Raw genomic sequence first — 13,400 nt, 5'->3', positions numbered from 1 at the left:
TCTTGTTTTATTTCACAATTGCTGTGTTTCCATTGAATAAGAAACTCAATTTAAATCACATGTGAATAAGTTTGTTCACACGACAAGTCGTTAACAAACAGTATTTTACTTCCTGTCGTCGTCTTTGTCATTTCTGCCAGTAGTAACATCCAGTTCATGACGATCACATGATGTGATGCGAAAAACGTGTTTCCTTTGCAGTTTTGTAAAATACAGCTAAAAAAACAACTGCAAAAACTAAGATATTTGCACTAGAAACTAGACCAGAAATACTTGGTAAGAGTTTGTGTTTTTGCAGTGTAGAGGTTGTAAAGGAAAATGATTAGTTAAGTGCTAAAATACTTACAACATGTGTAAAGGAATATTAAGCATTTTTATTGGAAAAACAGGCTTTGTGTGACCCTTTGAGATGGCCCAAGGAGACAAGCAGACGCCTTCCACTGTCTGCTTAAAGAGCATACAAGGGCCATAAAGTAGCATCTCCATGGAAACGGCAGCTGGAATGTGGGACGTCAAAACTCCAGGGGAGTCTGCGAGATTTATCTCAGGACTTCGGTGCTGGGGACAGTCGTACCCAGTACCTCTGAGATTAAGTGTTCTTCCCCTTCTGGCTTGACGGAGACCAGACGCCCGTTCGAGTTGGGTGTAAAGGGGGAGACTTCTCAGGTTTCTCTGGGGGCCGAAACAGGTCTCTGATTGGTTGAATTACGGAACGCCTTCTTTGCATATATTAAAGTGAGGAAACGCCTAGTCAGTATAAAGTACAATGTAACGCTAATACAGGGAGAGAGTTTTTCCATCTTTTTTCCCTCTCCACGTGGGCGCCGTTGTCTGTCTATGTGTTCTGTGTTCGTTTGTGTTCTCTGATTGGCCGTCATCCTCAACATCGTTGTGTGTTTGAGCAGGGTGGGGGTTCAGTATGGGCACAGAGCTCCAGTTCCACAGCTGGCGGGTCTTCGTCATCATCGCAGCTCTTCCGGCCGTCACGTCTCTGGTTGGACTCACCTTCATGCCTGAGAGTCCCCGCTTCCTGCTGGAGGTGAGACCCCGCGGTTGCACCTGCTGGGAGCTTATTATGTATATGACTTTACTGCAGCTGCTGCCTTCAGGCAGCTTTGATGGATGTTGCTTTAATAGGAGCTGCATTAAAACTCTCAAAGTAGTTTTTAATGAATGTTTCTATGGATTCTGTGAGGAGTTTCTGCTGGGTTTTAATGTCATTTCCTCCACAGTTCACAAAGAGTTTGCATTTTTCTGTTTGCTTTTAGACTTTATACCTACAGACGTTTGCTGTTGACACCAATCACTATGTTTTGACAGCAAAGTGCGCTCTAGTTTTACATTTTTACAAAATTTTGTTAGACTCAATCAGCTTTAATAAATTTGAAGTATTAATAAACAGAAAGTCTTACTTCACAAACAAAACTAAGCAAAACTGAACTTAAATTGCACCAAGAAACTGCGAACCTGGCAGACGATGCTAATATGAAGCAACATGTTTCGAAAAAATGCTACTCTGCTGCTAATAAACTGAGTAAATTTCCACTAAAAATCTCAGATTTAAAAATAATTATGGAAATGTAAGAGTTTCATTTCAGTTCAACCTGTGGAGATATATATATTTTTTAATTGGTTAAAAAAATATACTGTGCTTCTTTCCGGGTGGACAGTACGATGACATATTAAGGCCACCGTAGATTAAAAAAAGAGTACGTTTCCACCACAAATCTCAGAAATTTACATTAGTCTCTGAAATCTGAAAATTCCTGAGTTTGTAAAAGTTACAAATTGGCTGGAAAAAAACTCAGACATTTTTAGATTAATCTCAGAACTTTTGAGAAAAAAAATGGCCTTTTTTTTTTCAAAAGTCAAAAATGTTGGACATTTGGAACTTAGACGTTTCCAAATCTTTTCTTGAAAAAAAAAATCGTTTTTCGTTAGGCAAAAATTTACTCCTGCATTTTTTTATTTTATTTTTTTTTTTACAATGGCCATAATACATCATTGTACGGAAGAGGATTAGGGCCACCGAAAAAAAAAAAAAAAAAAAAGAATTCTGAGATTAAAGTCAGAATTCTTTTTTTTTTTTTTTCGGTGGCCCTAATCCTCTTCCGTATATTTTTATTAAAAGCCTCAACCTAGAGCCCCAAAAAATATAAAATATAGCAAGACATTTTCGGAACCAGTACTTTTTCATCAATATTAAGAAATTGTTGGCTTAAAACAAACTCCTACATCATTCTGAAAATTTACTTGTAAGTTAGTTTTGTCTTATTTCAAGTGTACTAAGATATTTACACTGGAAACTAGACAAAACAAATATTTGGTAAGATTTTGTGCTTCTGAAGTGTGTTGTAAAATTGTAAAACAATTCATTCAGATTTTTGATGAAATAATGTGTCTCGGTCGTAGTTTGGTGGATTAAACATCGTCCTGAAATTTTCCTGATATACTGATAGACGGTGTGTGTGCGTGTGTGTGTGTGTGTGTGGAGCAGCATGCCAAACATGACGAGGCGTGGATGATCCTGAAGCAGGTTCATGACACCAACTGGAGAGCCAAAGGGAAACCGGAGAAAGTCTTCACTGTGAGTTCATTAAAACCATCAACAGAAAATCACAAGCAGGTGCAGAAACAGATAATCAGGAGATTGTTTTACAAATATTAGGAACCAAAAAATATAGCTGTTTTTTTTTTTTAAAGCAAAGCACATGTTTCCGACTCAAAATAGATTCATGCGCATTCCTGCTGTCCCAGTTTTTACCTGACAAATAAAAGGTACGGCGAGGCGAGGAGCGGCTCGTCATTCCTGACACGTTCGTACATCAAAGTGAGGTATTTTTAGGATTTAGATGCTTTTTTCTTCTGGCTTAAAAAGAAAGAGGTGCATTTTCTGTATTTGTGTTTGAGTGGATCTGCACATGCAGGGGAAGTTAATAAGAGCTTTGCATGTATGCATTTAAATGCATAGCCATTCTTGTGCTTATAAGGTTTTCATTGTAATTTTAAAGCTAAAATAATATTCACTTATTCAATATTTATTGCACACTTTCATTTTCTTCTTTTCAGTTAGAACTTTAGAAAATTTGACAAAATTAGTTTTTTTTATTTAACTGTACAGTAAAATTAGTTTTTAACCATGTTTAACTTGACATTGATGGTATTAAAAAGTAAAACATTCTTGTTATGGTGCTTTTTATTTTCACAAAAAGCTATTTTATTGAATAAAAGACAGTTTTTGCATTTTTAAAATGAACTTTTGGATTAGTTGGATTCAGAAAATAATTGTTTACTCCTTAATCTTACCTTTAACAGAAGATGTTCCATCAAATCACGTTTCAGGTGGTGAAGGGGAAACCAGTTAAACCAGTTTAATTCTGGTCTGAGGCTCCACTGAACCCATTACTTTTCTCCTGTTTCCCAGGTGACTCACATTAAGGCGCCCAAGATGGCTGAAGACGAACTCATCGAGATTCAGAGCGGCACTGGAACACCGGTGCAGCGCTGGGCCGTTCGCTCGCTTACACTGTGCAAACTGGTACGCCCGAAACACAAACTGGTTCAGATTGGTCTGGTTTCAACTGATTTCACAGGAGAAAAACACTCTTGATAGAGCGCTGAGCATCTTCTTCCACCTCTCTGATCCAGTATTTCATCCGACATTTGTACAATATCTTTCAATATCTGCTTTTATTTGACACGGAAAATAGACTTGATTAGATATTACTAATATATTAATTACATCCTTACAGAAAAGGATGAGGAAAAAAAGAATTCTGAAATTTTGAAAAATATCTGAATTCTGGCTTCTTTTTTCCCCCTCAGAATCAGAATTGTTTACATTTTTCTTGCACCTTGAGGAAAATCTAATCTTAAAAGTCAAATCCACCAAATCTAACTGACAAGCTTTCAGTGTGGATAAAGTGCAAGTTTACAAATCCTAAGACAAGGAAGAAACAGTTGTGTGGTTATTTTCATGTACAAACAACATAACTGACATACTTTTAAGAATATTTGGTCATTTATTGGGATTTTGATATTGATTGACACGGTTAAAAGTATGAGATTAAATTCAGAATTCTGATAATTAAAGCCAGAAATCTGAGATTAAATTCTGCGAATTATGATGCGTTCACACCAAAAGCGTTTTGAGCGTCAGGCGCGTCTGGTTTACATTTAAAGTCTATGTGGAGGCGCATCGAGGAGCGTGGAGGTGCGTCTCAAGCATCTAGCGCGGCGAGATTTGAACCATTTGGAGTGTTTGAAGCATCCAATGGAAAACAACAGCCAGAGCTGACGCATCTGATGCGCCTCCATATGGACTTTGAATGTAAACCAGATGCACAAAACAGGTGTAGAGCAAAATGTCTAGAGTCTGCATTCAAAGTGCACACACGTCAAACTTGAAGCGTCTTGGTAATGCTTTTGGTGTGAACGCACCATAAAAGTCTGAATTCTGATAATTAGTCATAATTTTCTGAATTGTTTTTCTTGCTCTTATCCTTTCCTGCACATTCTAGTCCTTCAGGTGCGTAAATATACATACAAACTTTCTTTTTCTTGCCCGATTTTAAATGGGACAAACTGGATCAAAGCTGGGTCCCTTCAGACCTTTGCTGTGTTTTTTCTTCCTTCTGGTATTTGGCTGTGTTCACACCTGACGACCATCCAGGTGGAGTAAATGTGAAATGAACAGGCTCCGGTATGTGCGCTGCAGGTGCTGAGGAACATTGCGTCCCTGCTGTCTGCAGAGCTGAGGTTTGCCACTCTCTTCATGGCCATCATCTGGTTCTGCATGGCCTTCAGGTGAGTTCAACATTCAACATGCAGCCTGACTGCAGCTTACTTTACAAATGAGCACAAAACTTTATGATGTTTTGATGTTGAAAAAACACAATTTTGCAGTTGCAGTGTTTTGATTAAAGAATTAACACAATTAAAATCACATCTGAATAAATTTGCTCACTTGATAGTAATTAAAAATCATGCTCCGCCTTCATCCTCCTCCCACTTCCTGTCGTCTTCTTCATCATTTCCACCAGTAGTAACATCTAGTTGTTGATCACATGACTCGTGTGAAGCGAAAAAAGTGTTTCTATTGCAGTTTTGTAAAATAAACAAATTTCAATACAGGTGAAAAAACACGTTTTATCAACAAAACGTTTTTTTTTTCACTTAAATTATTTTTCTTAATTCCAAGTTGCGCACTTATGAAGAAAGGAAAAGCATCTATGCTATGAACACAGAAAAATAATTCTGTTTTCCTTTAGTTTATCTCCAAATTTTCCCAAAATAAGTTAAATTTGTGCTGTTTTAAATCGCATGCGGTCGTCTCTGTTGTGTTTTATCCAGTTATTACGGCTTGTCTGTGTGGTTCCCCGACATGATCAAACACCTGCAGTACGAGGAGTATGAGACCAAGGTGAAGGTGAGCAACTTATCCTAATAAAAAACATGTTCTTTTATATTCTTCACCGAAACCCCAACATGTTTTCATTATCTCCTGACAAAATGACCCAAAATCTGAGTAAATCACAGAATCCTGCAGCAGCTTTCAGGTTTACTTTGAATATGAATTTCATAACTGCGGAGGCCCTGAAGTGCAAACCGCATCAACAAAACATCTTAATAAATGACAGCAGGCTGTAAAACCAATGAGTTAAGATATTCACTGAACGTACTGTATGCACAAATACATGATAAAACCAAACATGAAGCAAGCAGCCATCATAAACCTGACAGACAGAGAGAACAAATGTTTAGTTTCCAGAAGCTTCTTGGTTGAAAGAGGAAATTCCTGCTGCAGTGAAGACCTAAAATCTGAATATATTTCTTAGAAAACGTTTTTTGTTTTATAGAAACCTCTGCACAGATTGATGATGTTTTCTTTCTGTCCAGACGTTCCACAGAGAACGAGTGGTGGATGTCAGATTCGACTTTCCCTTGAAGAACCAGATCCACAGAGAGGGAGAATACAAACGGGACACGTAAGTCACGGCAGACAGGAAGTCCTTCATTTGATTTCATTTCTCCCTTCAGACCTGCACTGTGAACATTAACCAGCCAGCAGATAAATGCATCTTCAAATCAGTGCCAAATGTTTGCACAGCAAAAGTTTCTGTTTGTGCTGCTGTCGTTTTAAAGATATTGTTAAATGTTTCTAGAGGTCATGAAAGGTCAACCATCCCCCACTGTTGTTCAAATCAGACAAAATTAAATTTATTTTAAAATACCTTGCCTACAGAAATCTGACTGCTTGTTGTGTGTTCAGTTTACTTTTTATTTAACAGCTAAGACAAAACAAAATAGTTTTTGCTATTAAGGTTTTGTGGCCCCTGTAGTTATTTCCACTTTACATTTTTGGCCCCCATGCCAAAACGTTTTGACACACCTGACTTATATTATTGGATGAATTCATGTCAGGAATATTTTTCAGTTTTTCAGGTGAATTGCTGAACTTTTGTTTGGTAAAGCTGACCAAAAAGTAGCTTATTGAATAAATGCCATAAGAAACTAACATTTTTATTCCAGGCTGTTTATATTAAGATGTCGTTTTAATGTGAGTTAAGTTAGGAGGTCTCTGAGTGTTAAATGGGTTTTCTTTGGAAAAAGTCTGAGAAACTCTGGTTTACAGAGATGATGTGATTAAATGTTGGTTAAGGTTAGGAATATCCGGGTAGTGGTTTGGATTAAGCAGTTACTAAATGAGTGGAAGTCGGATTATTCTGTGATAATTTACATGATTTTTGACACGTCGTCACCTCGGTTGACTGGGAAAAGTTTCATATCAAAAATGTCTTGAAAGCAAATTTCAGTCTGTTGTTTCTGCTCTGTTTTTTGCTTCCTGTTTGATTTGAAACATTCATGACTCATTCATATTTTTATAGTGAACTTTGACCTTTGCTGTAATGTCCGCTTTTCTATGGTTTGTTTTAACCAAAGGATCAGAGACTTTGCAGATATACAGCAGGTACCACTGCTGTATATTATGAAACTTCTATGCTTCCAGCAGAATGCAACAGACCGAATGGGCCCTTTACTGGGATTACAGCAGAACTTCCTGTAATCCACCATTCCCAGCCCAACATGCTGCAGGAACATGAAACATGTTGGCGTTTCCACGCTGGGCCTGTTCGTTCATTCTGCAGCAATAGAAGTCAATGGTGGCCTTTCTCAACCTGCGTTACGCTCTCCACTCGTGTTCTCTGGGATTTATAAAACGCTGTTTACTGTAGCTGAGACAATTTATTTTATCACGATTGTAAGTAAAAAAGGTAAAAATAAAAACAGACATTTTTCTTCTACTATACAGTTCTTGATAAAAGGGGAAGTTATTTTACGACAGAGTATTATGACTATGCTAAGAAAAAAAATAAAAATAAAATTCCAAGACTAAAGTCATAAAATTATAAGAATAAAATCATAATATTATGAGAATAAACTCATAAGAGAATAAAGACACAATATTTTGAGAATAACATCACAATAATATGAAAATAAAGTCATAATATTATACAAAAATAGTCTGGTACTATTACGAAAACAAAGTGATAATATTTTGACTTTACTCTGGTAATATTACAACTTTCTTCTCTAAATATTAAGACTTTATTCTCATTTTAGCTATATTCTTGTTTATATTCTGATGATATGACTTTATTCTTATAATTTTACGACTTTATTTTTGTATTTTACTTTATTTTTTCTTAGTATTGCCCTAATACTCTGCCATATTTTTAAAATCTGAAATTGAATGCCTAAAATATTAACTAAGATAATCCAGATCTGACTTTTCCTAATGTTTCCTGATCCACTGGGTGATTTGAGTGGTTAAAGAAAAGAACTGAGGAATTCAGTATCTCAGAACCTTTTTAAGACAACAGCCGCTAAATCTCTCAGTATGTTGGATATTTTGGATTAGCTAATCTGCTATTGGTGGACCAAATTTGTTTTTTTCTTTTCTCTTTAGCTAACATTTATTGCACTTAATTGTTCTGGCTAAATACTGAAACGCTAATTTACTTCGAAGTTTTGTAGTTAGGTGTTTATATTCTTGTTCTTATTTTTAAGAGGGTGAAGTTCTGTTTCCTTAAACAACAAAATTTTGGTATATCATGTATATACACATAACCTGAATCTTAACTCGAGTCGAGCAAATCTCAATCTCGTTGTAATCTGTTGATGACAATGACAAATAAATCTTATCTTATCTTAAAACTCTTCCACTCTCGCTCCCGGAGGCTTTGTTTCACCTGAGATCCCAAAAGCAGGAGTTGGAGCTGTGCACTGAGAAAGGCCCTGTGTCTGTCTGCTGGTGTGTGTCCCATCCCATCCTCATAGGTTCATCGGCATCGAGATGAAATCAGTGACGTTCAAAGACTCCCTGTTCGATAATTGCACCTTTGAGGACATCCGGTCCACAAACACGGTGTTCGAGAACTGCACCATCCTCTCCACCGTCTTCTACAACACAGGTGGGTTCATTTACTGTTCTAACTAATTATTTAACTTCAAGCTAAAACTTTAATTTGCAAGCTAAATGTTTAACTTGAAGACAAATTTTAAGCTTAAATAATTAACTCAAAACGAATTATTTGACTTGAAACTAAATATTTTAATCCAAACTAAATATTTAGTTAGCTAAAGTATTTGGTTTTTATTTTAGCTACATATTTAGCTACATATTTAGCTAAATATGCAGCTAAAAGTTGCTACAAATTTATCTACGTATTTAGCTAAATACTTAGATTCATGCTAAATATTTATCTCTAAGCTAATTATTTAGCTTCTAGATAAATGTTTTTGCTTATTTTGTTAGCAAGCTAAAGTATTTAGCATGTATTTAGCTACATATTTTCCTAAATATGTAGCTAAATATTGCTACTTATTAATCTAAATATGTATTAATCTTCAAGTTAAATATTTTTCTCTCAACTAAATATTTAGTTAGCAAGCCAAATATTTAGCCTAAATCTAAAGCTAAATATTTAGCTTGAACCTGACTATTTTGCTTCAAACTAAATCTACAAATAGGAACTTGAATCATCTGCAAACAATAGTTGTAAACAATAACAACCTTATTTACGTGTGATTTTAATGTTTCTTATTTAATGTTTTTTTTTATACATTAGTGGAATATAGGCAAAGATTCGTAAACATTTCTAAAGGAATCGTAGCTACTAAGGTGCTGAGTTTGTGTGCTTGCTGTTCCCCTGAACCTCCTCCCTCTCTGCAGACCTGTGGGAGGAGAAGTTCATCGACTGCCGGATGGAGAACACCACTTTTGAGCACAACAAACATGGCTGCCACCTGGATTCAGTGGAGGAGAACGACGTGTTAATCTACCTGGTCAGCTTCCTGGGCAGCCTGGCCGTGTTGCCGGGCAACATCATCTCTGCGCTGTTCGTGGAGAAGATCGGCAGGGTCAAGATCATAGGTGACGCCAGAAATCCACGAGATCATCACTGAGGATTCACAGATTACAGCTCTGTTAACCTCTGACCTCCTCAGGTGGCTCCATGCTCATTTCTGCCGGATGCTCCTTCTTCCTGTTCCTGAGCTTCAGCCAATCAGCAATCATCGCCTTGCAGTGCATGTTCTGCGCCGTCAGCGCCGCTGCGTGGAACGGCATCGAGGTGGTGACCGTGGAGCTCTACCCGACTTCGAAAAGGTAACTTCTTGTCTACATCTAAAGTATCGTAAAGCTAAAATACGAAACTTTTATAACGAATATATTTTTTACTTATTTGTTAAAACATCATATCGCTATGAGACAATCTGTGAAAAGATTGTCTGTCCTCCACCTTCTCCCTGAGTTACTCTTGCTGTCTAAAGAAATGCACAAAAGCAACCAATGAGAGCCAGGAGTCTGGTCTTAGCGCTGTCAATCAACCTCATGTACTTGCTGCGAAATGTGCTAATGGCAGAGAAGCAACGTACCGTTACAGGAAAACCGTTCATCCGCCTTCGTCAGTGGCTACGCTTCTGACAACATTAAATATATTTTGTGACTAAGTTATTTAGCTTACAAACTAAATACTTAGTTTGCTCCTCCATTAGAAAATGGAAGAGGAGCAATCTCCTCCTCCATTTTCTCCCTGAGTTACTGAAAAAATGCACCACCACCGACCAAAAATAACCAATCAGAGCCAGGAGGGTCTTAGCGCTGTAAATCACCTTTATGTAGTCGCTGCTAAATATGCTAATGGTGGTAAGAGTAGAAATACTTCATAATAAAATTACTGAAGTAAAAGTAAAAACGTAGAGCGTAGCAAAAATAGTCCTAAAACTAACTATTCTGCTCTCCTTGTGTGTTTGCCAACACAATTTAGCAGTAAGCTCAACTCCAATGAAATGAACACTTGAGTCCGGATGCAGGTTCTTGACTCCCACTTTATTTTGGTGACCCAAGTACTCGTATGACATGGAGTAAACTGTAACATAAATAAAATAGCTGCATTTATTATGAGCACAAAAAAGTCACAACGAAGAACACACTCCTGACTAATAAGGCATTAAATAAAATCTACTCTTAAATACTAAATGAAAACTTACAGACGGTGATGTCGATGGCATAAACAAAAGGCGGATTGTGATAGATTCACCTCCTCATGTGTGACTGAGCAAAACAATCCCAACAAAATGGCTGACTTCCTGTCCCAGACCCACCTTGACCTTCAAAATAAAAGCCTTACTACTCCAACACAAAAACCAAAACTCAGAACCTACTTCACAACAAATTAAAGAGCAGAACACTAACATTTTTCAAAAAAGTTACTCAAGTAAATGTAAATAAGTAAAAGTAACTAGTTACTACCCAACTCTGACTGCAGTTCAGTGTTTTCGGTGTCGTTCTCTGACTGTGCTACAGCGCCACCAATTGACCCGGCAGATTTACTGCACCATCTTCTGTCTTGTAGATGCACATTTCTTCTTAATTGTTTACAAAAATACGCTTGTTTCCATGTGAACGGGGCCTAGAAGTCCTGCTGGCCATCAGATTTGGTCCTGCAGCACCTCGTACCGACCCGGTTGTGTTTTTGTCGCAGGGCGACGGCGTTCGGCGTGCTGAACGCGCTCTGTAAGCTGGCCGCCATCCTCGGCAGCTCCATCTTCGCCAGCTTCGTAGGGATCACCAAAGCCATCCCTATCCTTCTGTCCTTCGCCGCCCTGGTGTGCGGCGGCCTGGTGGCCCTCAAGCTGCCCGACACGAGGCAGAAAATCCTGCAGTGATTTCCGCCGCGGCGTCCGGAGGCAGAAGAAGCGAGTCCGCTTCACGTTGGAAGCTGTCGGACTTCATGTTGCTCTCTGCAGAAGGCGAGAACAGAAACACCGCAGCTGTTCAGGTCCAATGCCAAGCGCTCGTTTCTTCACGTGAACCACATCCATCTGTACAGAGTGGAGGAAGGAAGTTATTGTTTTCAGCTCAGTCCATCACCCGGCAGTGTAGCTACTGATGACTGATCATGACTCGATCCATCCTCTACTTCCTGTCAGCAGCAGCTCCGTGCATGAGGAGGAACTTCGCCTTCCAGCAGTTTCACAAACTTCTTGTTTGTATGTTGATGCTGTGAAAGATGCTTAAGTTTTCAACCCCTGAAGTTCAAAAGCAGCAGTTTCTAAAATCTAATTTACTCTAAAATCTGCCAACAAAGAGAGTTTATGCTCTGGAACCTGAATTAGACGTTAAAGATCTTTGAAATGATTCAAAACAGATCTGGAGTCACTCCTAATAAACAGGTAATGTGTCATTATTAGTCACTGAAGTAACTCTTTAGTCATGATGTTACACTGCAAAAACACAAAATCTTACCAAGTAACTTTAGTCTAGTTTCTAGTGCAAATATCTCCGTACATTTAAAATACAAAAAACTTGACTTACAAGTAGCTTTTCATCCAGATATAAAAACTTGCTTTGAGTCAATAATTCCTTAAAAGTGATTAAAAAACTACCAGCTACACTGGAAGATTATTTTATTTAAGACATTTTCCCCTGCTGATTTATGTGATTTTATCTGTCTTCTATGACAGAGTCACATTGATTCCTAATAAATATTCCCTGATTATGTTTTGAAAACCAGAATAATTAGAGGGTAAATAAAACATCTTCCAGGAGGAGTGATTCCGGATCTTTTATTCCAGAACAGTGGTTACCAACCAGCTGAATTTAATCATATTTAATTGCAGTTTTAGTGATTTTTCTCAAATTATAAGGTTAATTTCTAAGTATGAATATCAAATTGCAGCTGCTACATCCCACAGACGGATTTTAACTCTCATCCTATGAAACTAACCGGAGCTTGTGATCAAACAGCTGTTTATCCGTCCCAGAGTCCAGCTGTGTGTCTTCCTGTCCTGTGTGTCCTGCATGAGAACCTCCGTCCTGACTGTGCTGGATCTTCTCAGAAAGACAAACCTATCTGTGTGTAACTTTAACAGTTTCTGTGTGCTCGGAGTTGCTTTTGTTTTCACAGTCTAGCTTGTTTTTTCTTCTGATTTCTGCTGATGTGCGTTACCGCCATCTTTGTTTCCTCCCCCCCCCCCTCAACCCTCACATTTTCACTCAAAATTGAATCGATCTGAATGTTATTACAGTGCCATCTAGTGGACAAAATAGACAATCACATCCAGGACTGAGACATTTTTGAATTTCTTTTAAATCAACGTTTCCCATCGGCCTGTTGCTTGTTTTTGTGTCTGTTGGGGTTTTTGACTCTGTGGCACACGTTTGTTTTATTTATCTTGTTCGGTTCTGGTTGTGTAGGTGGCTGCATGTCTGTCTGGTGTTTTCTCTTGGCTCTGCGTTTTCAACATAATATGTAAGTGTAACGTGGTCTGAGTGTGATCTGTGTTTTTACTCAATAAAAAGGAGAGATGAGCACTGGGACACCAAACCACAGCCCGGATCTCTTATTTTTGTTGTTCCTGATGCAGAAAATGGTTCAGTCCGACGGAAAACTACCTAAAACGTCGTCAATATTCCGCTATTGTCGAAAAAACACAGTTTCGCAATTTCGGTGTTTCCATTAAGTAAGAAACGCAATAACAATCACACGTGAATAAGTTTGTTCACGCGAGAAGTCATTAAAAACATGCCCAACTACTTCCTGTTGTCTTCTTCGTGGTTTGTCAAAAGTTAATTGGTTGTTGATCATGTGACTCACGTGATGCGAAGAAAATGTTACTGTCAGTTTTGGAAACAAACCAATTTTGATATAGTAAAAAACAAGCACCTCAACCTTGGGAAAGATTATTTTTCTATTGGTGTTTCCATTCAGAAAATTTATTTAAAAAATGTCAAATTGTGCATTGTCAGTGGAAATCAGCCCAGTATTTTGTCTAGTTTCTAGTGCAAATATCTTAGTACACTTGAAATAAGACAGAACTTAACTTTTAAGTAA

At 37.8% G+C, this 13,400-nt stretch overlaps 1 protein-coding gene across 1 annotated transcript in view; it reads left to right on the top strand.

Moving 5' to 3' along the window:
* LOC114150921 (synaptic vesicle glycoprotein 2B-like) overlaps positions 1 to 12,991 on the top strand; it is a 29,778-nt gene extending 16,787 nt beyond the window's left edge. Inside the window, exons 6-15 of the mRNA XM_028027723.1 lie at positions 906 to 1,039; positions 2,498 to 2,587; positions 3,425 to 3,538; positions 4,718 to 4,806; positions 5,353 to 5,428; positions 5,899 to 5,987; positions 8,341 to 8,474; positions 9,236 to 9,436; positions 9,511 to 9,670; positions 11,049 to 12,991. Coding sequence (XP_027883524.1) covers positions 906 to 1,039; positions 2,498 to 2,587; positions 3,425 to 3,538; positions 4,718 to 4,806; positions 5,353 to 5,428; positions 5,899 to 5,987; positions 8,341 to 8,474; positions 9,236 to 9,436; positions 9,511 to 9,670; positions 11,049 to 11,232 — 1,271 coding nt within the window. The 3' untranslated portion in view covers positions 11,233 to 12,991. The remainder of the gene's footprint in view (positions 1 to 905; positions 1,040 to 2,497; positions 2,588 to 3,424; positions 3,539 to 4,717; positions 4,807 to 5,352; positions 5,429 to 5,898; positions 5,988 to 8,340; positions 8,475 to 9,235; positions 9,437 to 9,510; positions 9,671 to 11,048) is intronic.
* The last annotated feature ends 409 nt before the right edge of the window (positions 12,992 to 13,400 follow it).

This window comes from Xiphophorus couchianus, chromosome 2, assembly GCF_001444195.1.
Source record: "Xiphophorus couchianus chromosome 2, X_couchianus-1.0, whole genome shotgun sequence".
Lineage (NCBI taxonomy): Eukaryota > Metazoa > Chordata > Actinopteri > Cyprinodontiformes > Poeciliidae > Xiphophorus > Xiphophorus couchianus.
This window is presented reverse-complemented; position numbering and strand designations above follow the sequence as displayed.